The 15,766-nt window shown below is 35.0% G+C and overlaps 1 protein-coding gene across 1 annotated transcript in view; it reads left to right on the top strand.

Annotated features, from left to right (window-relative positions):
* The window catches only part of NUPL1 (nucleoporin like 1), a 48,520-nt gene that overhangs the window by 19,801 nt on the left and 12,953 nt on the right, over positions 1–15,766 (top strand). Inside the window, exons 5-11 of the mRNA XM_011959127.1 lie at positions 1,148–1,315; positions 5,452–5,476; positions 6,627–6,692; positions 7,007–7,181; positions 11,465–11,544; positions 13,371–13,489; positions 13,891–13,973. Of these exons, the coding sequence (XP_011814517.1) occupies positions 1,148–1,315; positions 5,452–5,476; positions 6,627–6,692; positions 7,007–7,181; positions 11,465–11,544; positions 13,371–13,489; positions 13,891–13,973 (716 nt within the window). The remainder of the gene's footprint in view (positions 1–1,147; positions 1,316–5,451; positions 5,477–6,626; positions 6,693–7,006; positions 7,182–11,464; positions 11,545–13,370; positions 13,490–13,890; positions 13,974–15,766) is intronic.

The raw sequence follows: 15,766 nt of genomic DNA, 5'->3' as shown, positions 1-15,766 counted from the left end.
CTGCCTCGGCCTCCCAAAGTGCTGTGATTACAGGCATAAGCCACCGCACCCAACCTATTAGCTGTATTTTAGAAATCCATTTTCCTCTTTCTCAATATTGACTAACTAGATAAGAAAACAAAGAAGAGCCTGTTTAAGGAGTCAGTAAATTGATCTAGAGATAACATTTTTTCTAAAAAGAACAAAAGTTATATCAGCTCAGGAATGCATGGTCTTATAGAAGTATAGATTTATTAGGCTGGGTGCGGGGGCTCACACCTGTAATCTCAGCACTTTGGGATGCCAAGGCGGGTGGATCACCTGAGGTCAGGAGTTTGAGACCGGCTTGGCCAACATGGTGAAACACCCCATTTCTAGTAAAAATACAAAATTAGTCGGGTATGGTGCTGCATGCCTGTAATCCAAGCTGTTTGGGAGGCTGAGGCAGGAGAATCACTTGAACTGGGGAGGCGGAGGTTGCAGTGAACCGAGATCATGCTGTTGTACTCCAACCTGGACAACAACGGTGAAACTCCATCTCAAAAACAACAATAATAATAATAATAAAGAAATACAGATTTATCAACACAAGATGCTTGAAATTTTGCTACTTGACTCACAAGTATACATTAATGACTTATGATTAACCATAGTCTGGTCCTTTATATTCCTTTTGTTGGGGAGGGAAGATTTAAATAAACAAATGAATTCTAATACTGTTTTTTAAGTTTTGTGAAAAGAACTTGGGAGTATGAAATTATATTCAATACATGTTACATTCAAATCTTACAAATTCATACTAGGCTCTCTTAAAAGTGTGCAGTTCCGAAGTGTGTTTGGAAGGCAAGATGTATTCACCTGAAAATACACCAACTGAAACTGCTTTTGTAGAGAGGATTTAAAAACCCTCTCTAACAAAACCGCTTTATAACAAATAAAGATTGAATGTCTACATATTAAATTGATATACATTCTGGCCCTTCTAATAATGACAAATCGCATCATCCAAACTACATATACCATTGCATTCAAGAAAGGGTATCAGTCTTTGACCAAAACATGCTCCAGACTTATTTCTTGTTATTTGCCTAATATGAAGAAATGTATTATGCTTAATATGAAGAAAATCTAGGTTCTAACTTTAAAAGCATTAGAGTCCTTTGAACAGTAAGGAAAGAAATTTGTTGTCTTTCAATGGAATTCATAAGTGATGTTTTATTTATAGGACTTGGACAGAATGCTTTAGGGTTGACTTTGGGAACTACAGCAGCTACTTCAACTGCAGGCAATGAAGGCCTTGGTGGTATAGATTTCAGTAGCTCCTCAGATAAAAAGAGTAAGTAATGCTGTTGTAACTTTTATGTTCTAACAGTACTGTTGAGGGAATGTCTAGGTTGCTGTAAATTCTTTTGTGTGAAAGATTAGTAGTTTATATTTAGTAGTAACAGGTTTTACTTTTAAATTTGTTTGTATTATTTCACAAATTTTGTGTGTGTTCATTTAAGGTTTTATTTTTGTAGATAACAGATTTGTATGTGCATGTCTTATGTAGCTATCTTAATGTGTATACGAATATGTATTTTTTAATAGGGATCATGATACATATGCAGTATTGTTTTGTAGTCTGTTTTTATGTAACATATCAGAAGCATTTGTCTCTCGGTAATTCTTTTTAAATATTTTAATGCTGCTTAATATCAGTTTTATGGATGGATAATTTAGTCAACCATTGTTCGCTTGTTAGATGTTTATTTCCAGATGTTTTACTCTGGGAAATAAAACATTAGGTGTCTTTATCTAAAAAGGCAACATAATATAGTAGTTTAAGAGTGTCTACTATGGAGTGAAATTGCCTGGGTTTAGATCCTGGCTCAACTGCTTATAAGCTCTGTGACCTTATTGAAGTTACTTATATTGTGTACTTTAGTTTTCCTTATCTGAAATGGTTTCAGGGTTGCTATTTGTAAAACCTTAGCAGAGCCAGACACGTAGGTGTCTCCTTTTATTATCAATGTTTGTTTATACTTTTGGTTATTTCTTAGGGAAAATACCTAGAAATTGGATCATTGGCTTAAAGAGAGGGATATTTTGGAAACTGTTAGTATATAGATTGTGAAATCGCTTTCCTAGAAAGATTTTACCAGTTTACCCCCAACCGGTATGAAAATACCTTTCTTGCTATGCCCTTGCCACATGGAATATTGGTTTTAAAAATTTGCTAATCCAAATTCATTTTGAAAATGTTTTTATTGTTCTGTGTGTTACTTTGTTTTGCACCATCTCTTCTGCTTCTGATGAAAGCATGTTTCACTAGAATATATACTAGGGTGTATACATACATATTGACCTCTGAAGAGTGAGATAAATGGATGAAGATGTGAAATAGTATCTGTGTATCCATATGACTTTTTAAAAAAAAACAGACACAGGTTTTATTATAAGGAGATACTATTCTAGGTTGAATTACTATTTTAAAAGTTGGTAAAACCTTTTTAAACTTTTACAAAGTTTAGGTTTCAGGCCGGGTGCGGTGGCTCAAGCCTGTAATCCCAGCACTTTGGGAGGCCGAGACGGGCGGATCACGAGGTCAGGAGATCGAGACCATCCTGGCTAACACGGTGAAACTCCGTCTCTACTAAAAAATACAAAAAACTAGCCGGGCGAGGTGGCGGGCGCCTGTAGTCCCAGCTACTCGGGAGGCTGAGGCAGGAGAATGGCGTAAACCCTGGAGGCGGAGCTTGCAGTGAGCTGAGATCCGGCCACTGCACTCCAGCCCGGGCGACACAGCAAGACTCCGTCTCAAAAAAAAAAAAAAAAAAAAGTTTAGGTTTCTCTTTCAATGAAAATTGACTAATTTCTAAACAAAGTTTGTTTTTACTTAGTTTTCTCTGTAGCAACTCCATAATTAGGAAAGCCGCCTTAGCAGCTTATTTGTTCAAAATGGAATAGCCTGGTACCACTTTTATTACTTTTATTTTAAGCATGAGAGTGCTTCTCTATTATAATTGTTTTTAGGCTGAAAGAGCAGGCTAAGGCAGAAGAGTAAGATAAATAAATGGGAGAAATTAATCTCCCCTCTTCTGCCCCTCTCCACATCTTCCTGCTTTCATAGTGTACCTAAGATAGAGTTGAGCAAGGAGAATATATAGAATAAATGCAATAAATGTCTTAGATATGGCATTAAATTTTATAAATATTTATGTATACACAAACATATATATAAAAAACTTGGATGTGTTTCTACTATGGATCTCCGATTACTACATCCCAGTTTCCTTTTATCTAGTGCTCATATCAAGGGATTCTTTTTTTTAATCCAAATGATTTCTTTTTTTCTAGTAGTTGTATCAGTTAGCTTGGGCTCTGCCATACTAGTGTGGGATTTAACCAGATGGAGAGTAGCAATAAACAGCATTCAGTGAAGAGGGGACAGCATCGAGTAAGACTAGAGATGAGAAGGACCTTGACCCTTTTGAAGAAATGACTGAAGGCCAGATTAGCCGTAGAGGAGAAAGATGAGGTTTCAGAAGTCATGGAGGCCTTATTTGCCACGTTGAGTTTTGTCATTATATTAATACCTCAGGCAATTTGGGTCTGTTAAAGGGATGTGATGAGAATTGTATTTTAAGATTAAGAGCTTTCTGACAGCCATATGGAAAATAGCATCCGGGAAGAATAGACATGGAGAACTGTTAGGAAGCTTTTGTAGTGGTCCACATGTATTATTGAGGCAAAGCTAGGTAGATTAATTGGGGGTCCATGTTAATCAGGGATCCATGGTAAAAACAGGTTCAAGTTTTTTATATACATGTTTGTGTGTACATAAGTATTTACAAAATATAAAATGTCATATCAAAGAAATAATATGCTAGTCAATTTAAAAGTTGGTGAATTATTTGGAAAAACATAAAATTAAATCCCTAATTTTATTTCCATATCTTGTAAAATCTAGGACATCTATAGAAGATAGGTGGCAATATTAGAGATACTAAATATGAAATTAAAAAATCTTAAAATCGGTAAAATACAAAACACGGAAACATAAATTACAGTTGGATGAAAGAGGTAGAAAAGTAAAACCCCATGTGCAGAGGTAAAATGTAAATGAGGAAAGTAAAATGCTTGATTTTTTTTTTTTTTTTTGATACAGAGTCTTGCTCTGTCACCCAGGCTGGAATGCAGTGGTGTGATCTCACCTCACTGAAACCTCCACTCCCTGGCTCAAGTGATTCTCCTACCTTAGCCTCCTAAGTAGCTGGGACCACAAGTACACAGCACCACACCTAGCTAATTAAAAAAAATTTTTTTGGCCAGGCGCAGTGGCTCATGCCTGTAATCCCAGCACTTTGGGAGGCCGGGACAGGTGGATCACGAGGTCAGGAGATCAAGACCAGCCTGGCCAAGATGGTGAAACTGTCTCTACTAAAAATACAAAAACTAGCCGGGCATGGTGGCAGGAACCTGTAATCCCAGCTACTTAAGAAGCTGAGGCAGGAGAATCGGTTGAACTCGGGTGGCAGAGGTTGCAGTGAGCTGAGATCACACCACTGTACTCCAGCCTGGGTAATAGAGTGAGACTCCATCTCAAAAGTGAAAAAAAAATTTGTGGGGACAGGGTTTTGCCCTGTTGCCCAGGCTGGTCTCCAGTTCCTGGGTTCATGCAGTCTGTCCAAAATGCTTGATTTTTAGGTGCTTATTTTTTCACATTTTAACATCTCTGAAATTGAGATATATCTTAACAAGGGTCTAATATTAGAAATACGAAATTATGTAAAGGAGACAAATAATATACTTAATGTTGAAAAAGCTCTTAGAAATAAATAAGAAAAATACCTCAAAAAAAGTGTGCATATCACAAGCAGTTCACAAAAGAAGAAATATACTTGTCTCATGAGCATTTGAAGAAAATGGTTTTCTTCACCAAATATAAACTAAGAATTATTATGAAGTGGCATTTTTCACCTACATAACTGGCAAAGGTTTTTTAAAAAATATGTCTGTTGTTGTGAGGGTGTGATAAGGTATTCATGGCAGATGGGAAGATAAATTGTGATAATTGTTTTAAGGGATTGTCAGATTGGAGAAGTTCAGGTAATCTGACATAGTATTCTATACTGATAGGACCTTAAAAAGTGTCAGGTAAAGTTTTCAGGGGTTAAACTGGTAGGCAACAACGTACATTTTCCATACAGGATATTTTTCATGGAAGATGGTTGAGAAAGGAAGATTCTTGCCCTTGAAAGTAGATGTACATCTGCCATATATATCTGCTTATGTGTACTGATGTCTTCATAAAATGCTGTGCTTCTGAGTTCATGGCTAGTCATGACATCACATGACGTTTAAGAGGCAAGCAAAAAAATGCTTAACAGTTTATATTTGTACTTTAATTTGTGTTAATTTAAAACTTGTATTTGGAGTGTGGTATTCAATTACCTACTTTTTTTACATGAAGCTTCTTGAATTTTCTAGGTGATAAAACGGGAACAAGACCAGAGTAAGTTTACAAATTTACCCTTAAGACATTTTAATTGAAGAGTTTAACTTATTAAATTGTAGACAGATGGTATAATTGGAAGTAAATAGAATCATATACATTTAGGAGAAAAAACTTTTTAATGGTATTTGTTAAAAGTAAAATAATAGACATGTTCTGGAAAGATAATGAAAGGTCAAATCTTTAGTTTTTAGTCATTAAAAAAATTTAAAACTCTTTCTTTCTAGAAAGGTGTTTGGTATTTCCCTAAATAATATAAATAAATACAAATATGTGTGTTTATTTCTTTAGTCTATTAAATATTGAACAACTCATGGAACTTTACCTTTGGAGCATTTAAAGAAGATATGAATTATTGTGCCAGTCCCATTTTATGTCCTGGTGTTTTCAGTGAGGAGAGTAGCCTCCATATACATCATATAGATGTTTGAAGATGGTCATTCTTCTTATTACCAATTATATTTTCTTACATGATTTGTACTATATTAAATAAAGCATTCATAAATGCATGACAAATTCACTCCTTACAAACATCCTATGTGTATTTTAGCTTACTATTTAAATGAAGAAGATTAGAGAAACTAAGATCTGCATAAGGGTTATGAAATCTAACTCATGATTCCATTGCAGCATGCCAAATTTCACTTGTTCTTGTTCTCATTAAATATTTTTTATTCCTGTAAGCTCTGCCTAGGTCTTACTTTTTCATTCTAATGCATGTTGAAGAACTAATTGAAATGAGAAGTTTTGTAGCTTTCTTTAATAAATACATTAATATTTTGGAACTGAACAAATTGTCAGTCAGAATCTTTAAGCCAGAGGGAACTTAGTTTAACATCTCACCCAATTTGCAGTATTTTCTGAGTTTTTTGTTAGACATTTGGTCAAATGCTTTTAAATATGTTTTTAATAGATGCCAGTCTTCTTAGATAAGAAATCTTCATGTCAGACGAATTGTTAAAATTATTTTATAGATCCTATTTACAAGAAATTTATTGTTTTTTATAAAGAACTTTGAAATCATCCAAAGAAGCTATACGTGCTTTTTTGCTATATTTTCTTGTGTCTTAATACTCTAATACTCTATTAAAACTCAGCCGTCAACTTTAAAATCTCAGTGATCTTTATACATGTTTTGCATTTTTCTTAGGGATAGTAAAGCTCTGAAGGATGAAAATCTACCTCCTGTCATCTGCCAGGATGTTGAAAATCTCCAGTAAGTGAAGATAAATAACACTTGAAGAGTTCTAGAATACTTCTTAAGGCGAGCATCTCTTCCTCCTCAAATCACATCCTAGAGGAGTATCTCTTAACTAGGGTTAACATGTTAATGCTTTTAGAAATCAGAAAGAAAGCAGAACAACGGGAATTAAAATTCTATAACTGCCATTCTGTAAAAAAGTGTGAACTGTAGATGAATTTTTAGTTTTGTTTTTTAAAACACTTGGACTGTTTTAAGTATATATATATTTTTGTAGGAAACCAAAGATACATTTTTAAAAACTCAGTTTTAAATATATATTTTTTAAGGAAATTTGTGAAGGAGCAGAAACAAGTTCAAGAAGAAATTAGTAGAATGTCTTCAAAAGCAATGCTTAAGGTACAAGAAGATATTAAAGCTCTGAAGCAGCTCCTGTCATTGGCTGCCAGTGGAATACAGAGAAACACTCTCAACATTGACAAATTGAAAATAGAAACTGCTCAGGTATACCAACCTATGGCCATTTTACCTTACGGTTTTTTTGTTTTGTTTTTTTCCAAAATTGAAATAAGGTGTTTTTTTTTGTTTGTTTTGTTTGTTTTTAATTATAAAGTTTGATACAGACATACTGGTAGGAAACTAGATAGCTCATACAGTTTAATAATGAGTTTTTATTAAGCATTTTCTGTATACAAGACAGTATCCTAAGCAATTTAAATCTGTTTAAACCGTTAAATTTTCTGAAAAGGCCCAACAAGGTAGGTATTATTATCCCCATTATATAAATAAGAAAAAAAGCACAGAGCTTTGTTAGTAAATGGAAGCGCCTGGATTCAGACCCTGGCAATCCAACTCCAGAGCTTATGCTGTTAACTAAATAAGTTTCATAAGCGTGGTTGCTAGCTTAATTGGTCTGTTATATAAGAGGAAACATAGCTAGTCAGAAAATAATGTTTTTTAACTCTGTAAATTTGAGTGATGACTTGCAAGTCGTGGTTAAATCTTAGTTGATAAAAATAGTAGGCCGGGTCTGGTGGCTCATGCCTTATAATCCCTGCACTTTGGGAAGCCGGGGCAGGTGAATCACCTGATGTCAGGAGTTTGAGACCAGCCTGACCAACATGGTGAAATCCCATCTCTACTAAAAATACAGTAATTAGCCAGGCGTGGTGGCGCATGCGTCTAATCCCAGCTATTCCGGAGGCTGAGGCAGGAGAATCGGTTGAACCTGGAAGGCGTAGGTTGCAGTAAGCTGAGATTACACCATTGCACTCCAGCCTGGGCAACAAGAGCAAAACTCCGTCTCAAAAAATTAAAAATAAATAGTAGTGTGGCTAATGTTGTCTGTCACTAATGTCTACTTGTTTTTCCTCCTTATGGTGTAATATACAATACATATTTAATATGTAGTTTGTTTCTACCTCGGTGGGAAAGGATGATGATAGGTGATTTATTTTTGTTGTGTTTATCATAATTACGGAATATACTTGATCTCATCATAGCAGTCTAGAAATCTTTCCGTAAAGTTGTCACTGATCTGTTAATGAACCTCATGTGAGACACACCTTTTTGCTGTGGATTTATCAGAGGGCTGTGATCTTCACAAATGAAATGGTAGTATTTTTTTATTTATTTATTTTTTTTTTTGTTGAGACGGAGTCTCGCTCTGTCGCCCAGGCTGGAGTGCAGTGGCGCGATCTCGGCTCACTGCAAACTCCGCCTCCCAGGTTTATGCCATTCTCCTGCCTCAGCCTCCCGAGTAACAGGGACTACAGGCGCCCACCACATCGCCTGGCTAGTTTTTTTGTATTTTTTTAGTAGAGACGGGGTGTCCGCCCACCACATTGCCCAGCTAGTTTTTTTGTATTTTTTTAGTAGAGATGGGGTTTCACTGTGTTAGTCAGGATGGTCTTGATCTCTTGACCTCGTGATCCCCCCCGTCTCGGCCTCCCAAAGTGTGGGATTACAGGCTTGAGCCACTGCGCCCGGCATGAAATGGTAGTATTTTAAGTAAAATATTTAAAGGTGCTTTTGGGTCTTTAAGTCCACTGTTGGAGAATATCTTGTAATCTTTTTAATAATGATGTGTTACTAAAAGAGCTACTCGAAACTGTAATGGCTAAAGGGATTTCAAAGATGTTATTGTCCTCAGATTTCCTGGTCTCTTAACACATTTACTTGGTTAAATATGAATGTAATACAGGTTGAGCATCCCTAGTCCAAAATCTGAAATGTTGCAAAATCCAAAACTTTTTGAGTGCTAACATGATGCCACAGGTGGAAAATTCCACACCTCAACTCGTGGGATAGGTTACAGTTAAAACTTCATTTTATGTACAAAATTATTAAAATTGTATACAGTTACTTTCCGGCTATATGTATAAGAAACACAAATGAATTTTGCGTTTAAATTTGCGTTCTATCCCCAAGGTGCTGTGTGTAGATATTCCAGAATCAGAAAAATTCTGAAATCCAAAACACTTCCGGTCCCAAGCTTTTTGAATATGGGATACTACACCTGTATTGCCGCATGTTTCCTCTCCACTTACTCTTCCTAATCATCACGATGTATGTCCTTTCTAGGGAATAGAAAGAGTTAATTATGTTTTTATACTGGAGAATGTTTAGACTGTGATTAAATATCACATGAAATTATGTGAAATATTTGAAATTATATATAAGTTATATGGGAAACATCATTAGAGCAAAATAGTGGAGGAGGCAAACTGGAAAGGAAGAAGTGAATGCTGTATGGGACTCGTTTTAACTCTAAAACTGAATGATTCCATTCACCGCTGTTTGTGGAGTAGCTGTCATATAGTGGGCACGTTAATAGTCTTTTAGAGATAAAAAGACAGCTCCAAAGGTACTGAAAGTCTAGGAGGGTGAATGAAATAATAAAAGATTGAGAAGAGCGTAAAGGTGGCAAAGGAATAAGAGGTTGGGAGTCAAAGTTTCCTTAAGGAAGAATCATCTGAGCTGAATTTCAGGAATTTTATAGTTAATGCATACTGGGCTTAATACCTAGGTGATGAGTTGATAGGTGTAGCAAACCACCGTGGCACATGTTCACCTATGTAACAAACCTGCACATCCTGCACATCTATCCTGGAACTTAATAAATTTAAAAAAACAGATTTTTATTTCCTGCTCACCAGGTCAAAGGGGAAGAAGAAAAAGAGAAAAAAAAATTTTTTTAAAGAAATTTGATCTAAGATTATTCCAATTTCTAGTAGACAGGAACTAATAATCTACTAAGAGTCTAGTGAATTACCAATTGAAAAAAATGTTCTGAATCCTCTATAAAGTATCAATCTTATTTAACCCTAAAACGTAACTCTAAAATGTTTTCTTCAAAGAAAGCCTTTCTGGGAAATATAAGTTCTGCAGTTAGAAGTGATGTATACCAGATTCTTGTGGAAGACAAAGTCTTTTATGTACTTCATTTTTATGTACTTCATTTCTTTTATGTACTTCATTAAACTTGAGTTTAAATTAAAATAGGATAGTTAGTTCTTCTTTTGGGGTGAGTCGGAGCTGCATGGTTTATTGAAGTTAAATTGCTGAGTTCAGCTCTCCAGTCATTCAGCTAGCATTTTTAAAAGATCTGTTGTGTGCCAGGCGCTTCAGCAGGCATTAGGGATCAAGACTTAGATTAGGGAGAGAGTTAAATCCATCAAGTGATATGATCCAGGTACAAGGGTTTTGTAGGGGCACAGAGGCCTCAAGTGGGCACTTTTATCATCTGTCCAGTGTAGAATACCTTTACATTGAGTCTTGAAAAGGAGGAAAGTATCATGAATGAGGGTATGGGCATTTCTGATGATCTGCAAGCAGTTTAGTGTTATAAGAGTCTGGGTCTGGCTAGAGTCAGTGCTTAGAGTGGTAGCAAGGGTCAGAGTCTTGAATCATCTACCCATGTATTTGTATTGGAGTAGGGTGGGATGGAAGCCAGAGTTGAGTGAAAAGGATGTAAAAAAAAAAAAACAGTCATCAACTTAGCAGGTTGGCAGTTTAATGAGAGAGAGATGTTGCTACAGGGAATATAAAGTTAAAGTAACTCCTTGTGAAATAAAGAATACTTAAATAGAGTTCGAAAATATAGTGAAATGATAGGAATGTGGAATGTAAGGGGGTAAACAGAATACTAATCTTGAAAAAACATTGGCTAGAATTGTAGAAAACAATGTAAGAATGGTTGAGTGTGTAAGCTCTAAAAGATCCAGTTCTCCGGTCTTCTAGCAACGTGGTATTGGGCAAGTTACTTAATGGCTTTGTAAATCCATTTCTTCATCTGTAAAAAGAGAAACATTGTTTGCATTGTAGTGTTGTCCTTGACAAGTAACCTTTAGCATAGTGTTTGGTACACAGCAAGCACCCAAATGCTAATTGTGCCTGACTCAGCCTCAACATTATTATTGCCACCTGCCTTTCAAAAAAGCATTTTCTGCATTTATATTAAAGATTTTAAGTAGTAATATAATCTTTACACTGTCAATGAATTCACTTCATGAATCCTACAGAAATCATAGTTTTAAAAATAGATCTACAGCTCTTTATAAATTTTATCATAAAGTTTGTTAAACAAACTGTAATTTGTCTGCTGTTGAAAGGTTTTAGCAACTTGTGAAGCAGCTTCATCCATAATATGTTCTTATAGCATGAACCTCCAACGTATTGTTTGAAATTTCAGTCCAGAGACTGAGTATTTTTTTTAGTGTGGTATTTTTAACCTAACTCTTAACTGGCTTTTTTTTTTTTTTTTTTTAAACCCTCTGGTATATTAGGAGTTAAAGAATGCTGAAATAGCTTTAAGAACCCAGAAGACACCACCTGGACTTCAACATGAGTATGCAGCTCCTGCTGAGTAAGTTGCTGGATTTTTAAAAACAAATGTTTCTCACTTTCAGAAAGCAGAACAGTAATAATAGTGTACAAACTAAATGTTTTTAGTATACTATGTGGAAAGGCTGAGCTAAAGCACTTTACATGGATTTTAAATTTCATAATAACCCTAAAAAGGTTTATCTCCATTAACACCATTTTACTGCAGGCTAAGTGAAGGCTAAGATCTGAGCTTTTCACCACTATTATGCATTTATACTTCATGTACATACTACTTACAGAGTCTGCTCCATTTTATTAAATTTTGCTGGTAATGGAAAATTACGAGTATTCATTTACATAGGTAACACATGTTCTGGAAGAAAAAGCAGAAAATATAGATAAGTAGAAGAAAACAACCTGCAGTCACACCACTCAGCTTGTGTATACATTTGGTTTCCATACATGTAAAATACATCTTGTCTCTCTCTTTGTCCTTCCATGTTGATGAAGATAACAATAACTAATGTTTACCAAATGCTTACTATTTGCCATGCAGTGTGCTTAGGACTATACATGCTTTACCTTCATATTTCACAAGACCTCTGTAGCTGTTGTTATTCCAGTTTTAGCAATAGACTGAAGTATGGAAAAGTGAGTTTAGTGGTGGAGATCTGTTTGATTCCTGATCCCTCACCATTAATTAATTAATTAACTTGTAGAGATGCCATTTCACAGTGTTGCCTAGGCTGGTCCTAGGCTAAAGTGATTCTCCTGCCTCAGACTCCTAAAGTGCTGGGATTACAGATGTGAGCCACCACGCCTGGCCCCTTACTTATGTTATTCTTTTAGTTTTTTGTTATAATTTTGGTCTTACAGAAAAGTTTCAAAATGAGAACTAAAAATTCCTGTATGTCTTTCGTTCCAATTTCCTACATATTAACATTTTTACCATATTTTTGTTCCTCACACTCTATATGTATATATACATTTCTCCCCCAGTTTGGGTTATTTGCAGAAATAATGTTCACTGTACTAAAGTACTTCAGTGGATATTTCTTAAAAATAAGGATATTCTCATACTTAATTCTCAAAATCAGGAAATTTGTAATGACCATGATATTCCTCTTACTCAGATTGGCATGGGATGTGCTTCCTCACTGGACTTCCTCTACTATTTTATCCCTCTGTCTTGTTCTTAATACTGCCATCAAAGCTAATTTTGCAAAATGCTTTCATGGTTGCCCATTTTTTACTGAAACACATTCAGATTCCTTTGTATACTACTCAAGATACTTTTCTTTTTTTAAATCTATCTAGCACTCTCCGTGGGTAAATTTATTAGAAAAGTAGCAATAATTACATGTGCTTTCTGTAGTATACTATAGTGTTCTCTGATTATAAATTTCATTGATAAAATAACTATAAATTCTTAATTCTGCAGTCTGGTTGGTAGACGTTTCTACTTTATTGTAAATTTATTTTAACCTTACAGAAAACTTCCAAAATAGTAGTACAGAGAATTTATTTGTATCACTTCCCCTGCTTCCCCTAATGTTAACATTTATAGTATAATTGCCAAGAACAGGAAACTAAAATTGTACAATATTATTAACTAAACTACTAAACTTACTTAATTCAGCCAGTTTTTCCACTAATGTACTTCTGTTTCAGCATCCTATTTGGGATTCACAGTGCATTTGTAATTTCTCCTTAATCTCTTCCAATCACAGTTATTCAGTCCTTCCTTTCCTTGGATAACCTTGATTCTTTTGAAGACTATTACTTATTGCAGAATATTCCTTAATTTGGATTTGTCACCCTGAATTAAAAAAACATTTGATCTGACTTTTTAAATGTTTTTTAAAGCTACTTCAGAATCTTGGTTCAGCAATTTGAGGTACAACTTCAGCAGTACAGGCAGCAGATTGAAGAACTAGAAAACCATCTTGCCACTCAAGCAAATAACTCACATATAACCCCTCAAGGTAACATGCTTACTGTGGTAATTTTTTTTGAACTTTTGTTTGTAGGAGATAGATGTGGTTATATAATAGGTATTCTGGATAACTACTGGTAGCCCCTTTAAGAAAATTCCTTTAGAAGTCATTGACTACTCCTTTATTCCCTATAAATGTAATATGCTTTATTATATGAATTGTTACTGTGATAACAAGGGCAGAAATCTTAGGGCATCCCCCCCAGATTGCTGTTGTAGACGTTCTTCTCTCAGTGTACTACTTTGTGTGTTGTCTAGACATGAGAACATTGATAGAGTTTTTTCTCCTACGTGTTAACTATGCCAAAAATTGGACTCAAATAGAAAAGCAAAATGGATTGTGCTCTATATATATATATATTTGGGTGATAATGTAATTTTCTTTTATAGATTTGTCAATGGCTATGCAGAAAATTTATCAAACATTTGTAGCTTTAGCGGCACAACTTCAGTCTATTCATGAAAATGTAAAGGTAAGTTTTCATTGCCCATTTATCTACCTGGATATCTAGACCCAAGTGTTTGTTCTTCTGGGGACAAATGTATCCATTCTTGGTACAGAAATAGCTAAAATTACATATAAGTGAAAAGATGAAAACTACTCTAATCCATAACATACCCAGACATAATGATTGATAGTATCTGTTCTTTTAAAAAAGATCCAAGCACCCTGTACAGTCTGTTATTACAGCTTTTTTTTTAGCAATGTATTGTGAATAACTTTCTTTGTTAATACACATATTTCCTGAATATCATTTTTAATAGTTAACGTAGGAGTTTGTTGTGTGTTTGTACATTGTTTAACCCGTTTTCTGTTGGATATTTAGGTGGTTTCTATTTCTTTACCACTATAAATAGCACTATAGAAAACAAACATTCTTAGCCAGCCATGGTGTTTCACACCTGTAATCCCAGCACTTTGGGAGGTTGAGGCGGGCGAATCACAAGGTCAGGAGTTCGAGACCAGCCTGGCCAATATGGTGAAACCCTGTCTCTACTAAAAATACAAAATTTAGCCAGGCGTGGTGGTAAGCACCTGTAGTCCCAGCTACCTGGGAGACTGAGGCAGGAGAATTGCTTGAACCCAGGAGGTGGAGGTTGCAGTGAGCCGAGATCACGCCACTGTATTCCAGCCTAGGCAACAGAGCGAGACTCCATCTCAAAAAAAAAAAGAACGTTCTTAGTAGCAAAATAATTTTATACTACCTTAATTTTATGTGTGTTTTAAGTGTTTATTGGCCACTGCATTAAAAACCTGCTTACGGCATTTCTCCCTTCTAAATGCAGGCAACTGTTTGTGTTTATTAAATAATGCAAATAAAATGATTTATCACTGAATATTTAGACTGACTCTCGCTGTCTTTTTTTCTTTTTTTTTTTTGTATTTTTAGTAGAGACAGGGTTTTGCCATGTTGCAAAGGCTGGTCTCGAACTACTAAGTTCAGGCAATCCTCCCTCTTCGGCCTCCCAAAGTGCTAGGATTACAGGCATGAGCCACTGCACCCAGCCTGAATATTTTGACTCTCATATAATAACGTTAGTTTTGAAAATGTATTTAAGTGAAATATTAAATGTAAGTACATCTTTTCTAACTAACTGAGCAAATGTAATTAAACTCTTTAATCTTAGAGTATATGTGGTCCAAAAAAACCTTTAAAATTCAGGCCGCCAAACCTGAGTCTAGATAAATGATCAGCTGTGTAGTGTAGAGTTTAATTGGAATTATCAACATTTTCATTTTTATTTTGATCTCATGCATAGTAACAGAATTTTTTTTAAGTTAACCATTTAAATTACACCATTTTTGAAATGGTAGTGCGGTTTAGACCTTTTTCATTAGTAGATTTTAAACTGTAACTCAAATCTTTAAATTTTGTTCTAAAGGAGGAATTTTATCAGATTTAAAAAAATTTTATTAGTCTATAATAAATGTTACTTAATTTTTTAGTAAAATTAATGTATGGCACTTAGAAGTCCATTGTGCAGAATTTTTTTCCTTAATTTTTATTATGAAATCTTTCAAATATACACAAAAGGAGGCTATCATGATAATGAATGCCCAGGTATGACTACGTAACTGCAGCCATTATCAGAACCTTGCCGAACTTGCTCCACAGGAGATGCTTTTTTACCCTTCGAAGTATTTTAGAGCAAATGCCAGGTGTAAATATACTTTTTTTTTTTTTTTTTAACAGCACTTTCTCCTCTCTGGTTTGGAAAATATATCATTTTTGGTAATATGACCATAGAACAGTGAGACGAAGAC

Source organism: Colobus angolensis, unplaced genomic scaffold, assembly GCF_000951035.1.
Source record: "Colobus angolensis palliatus isolate OR3802 unplaced genomic scaffold, Cang.pa_1.0 Scaffold113, whole genome shotgun sequence".
Classification (NCBI taxonomy): Eukaryota; Metazoa; Chordata; class Mammalia; order Primates; family Cercopithecidae; genus Colobus; species Colobus angolensis.
The sequence above is the reverse complement of the archived record's forward strand: the minus strand, read 5'-3'. Positions and strand labels throughout refer to the sequence as shown.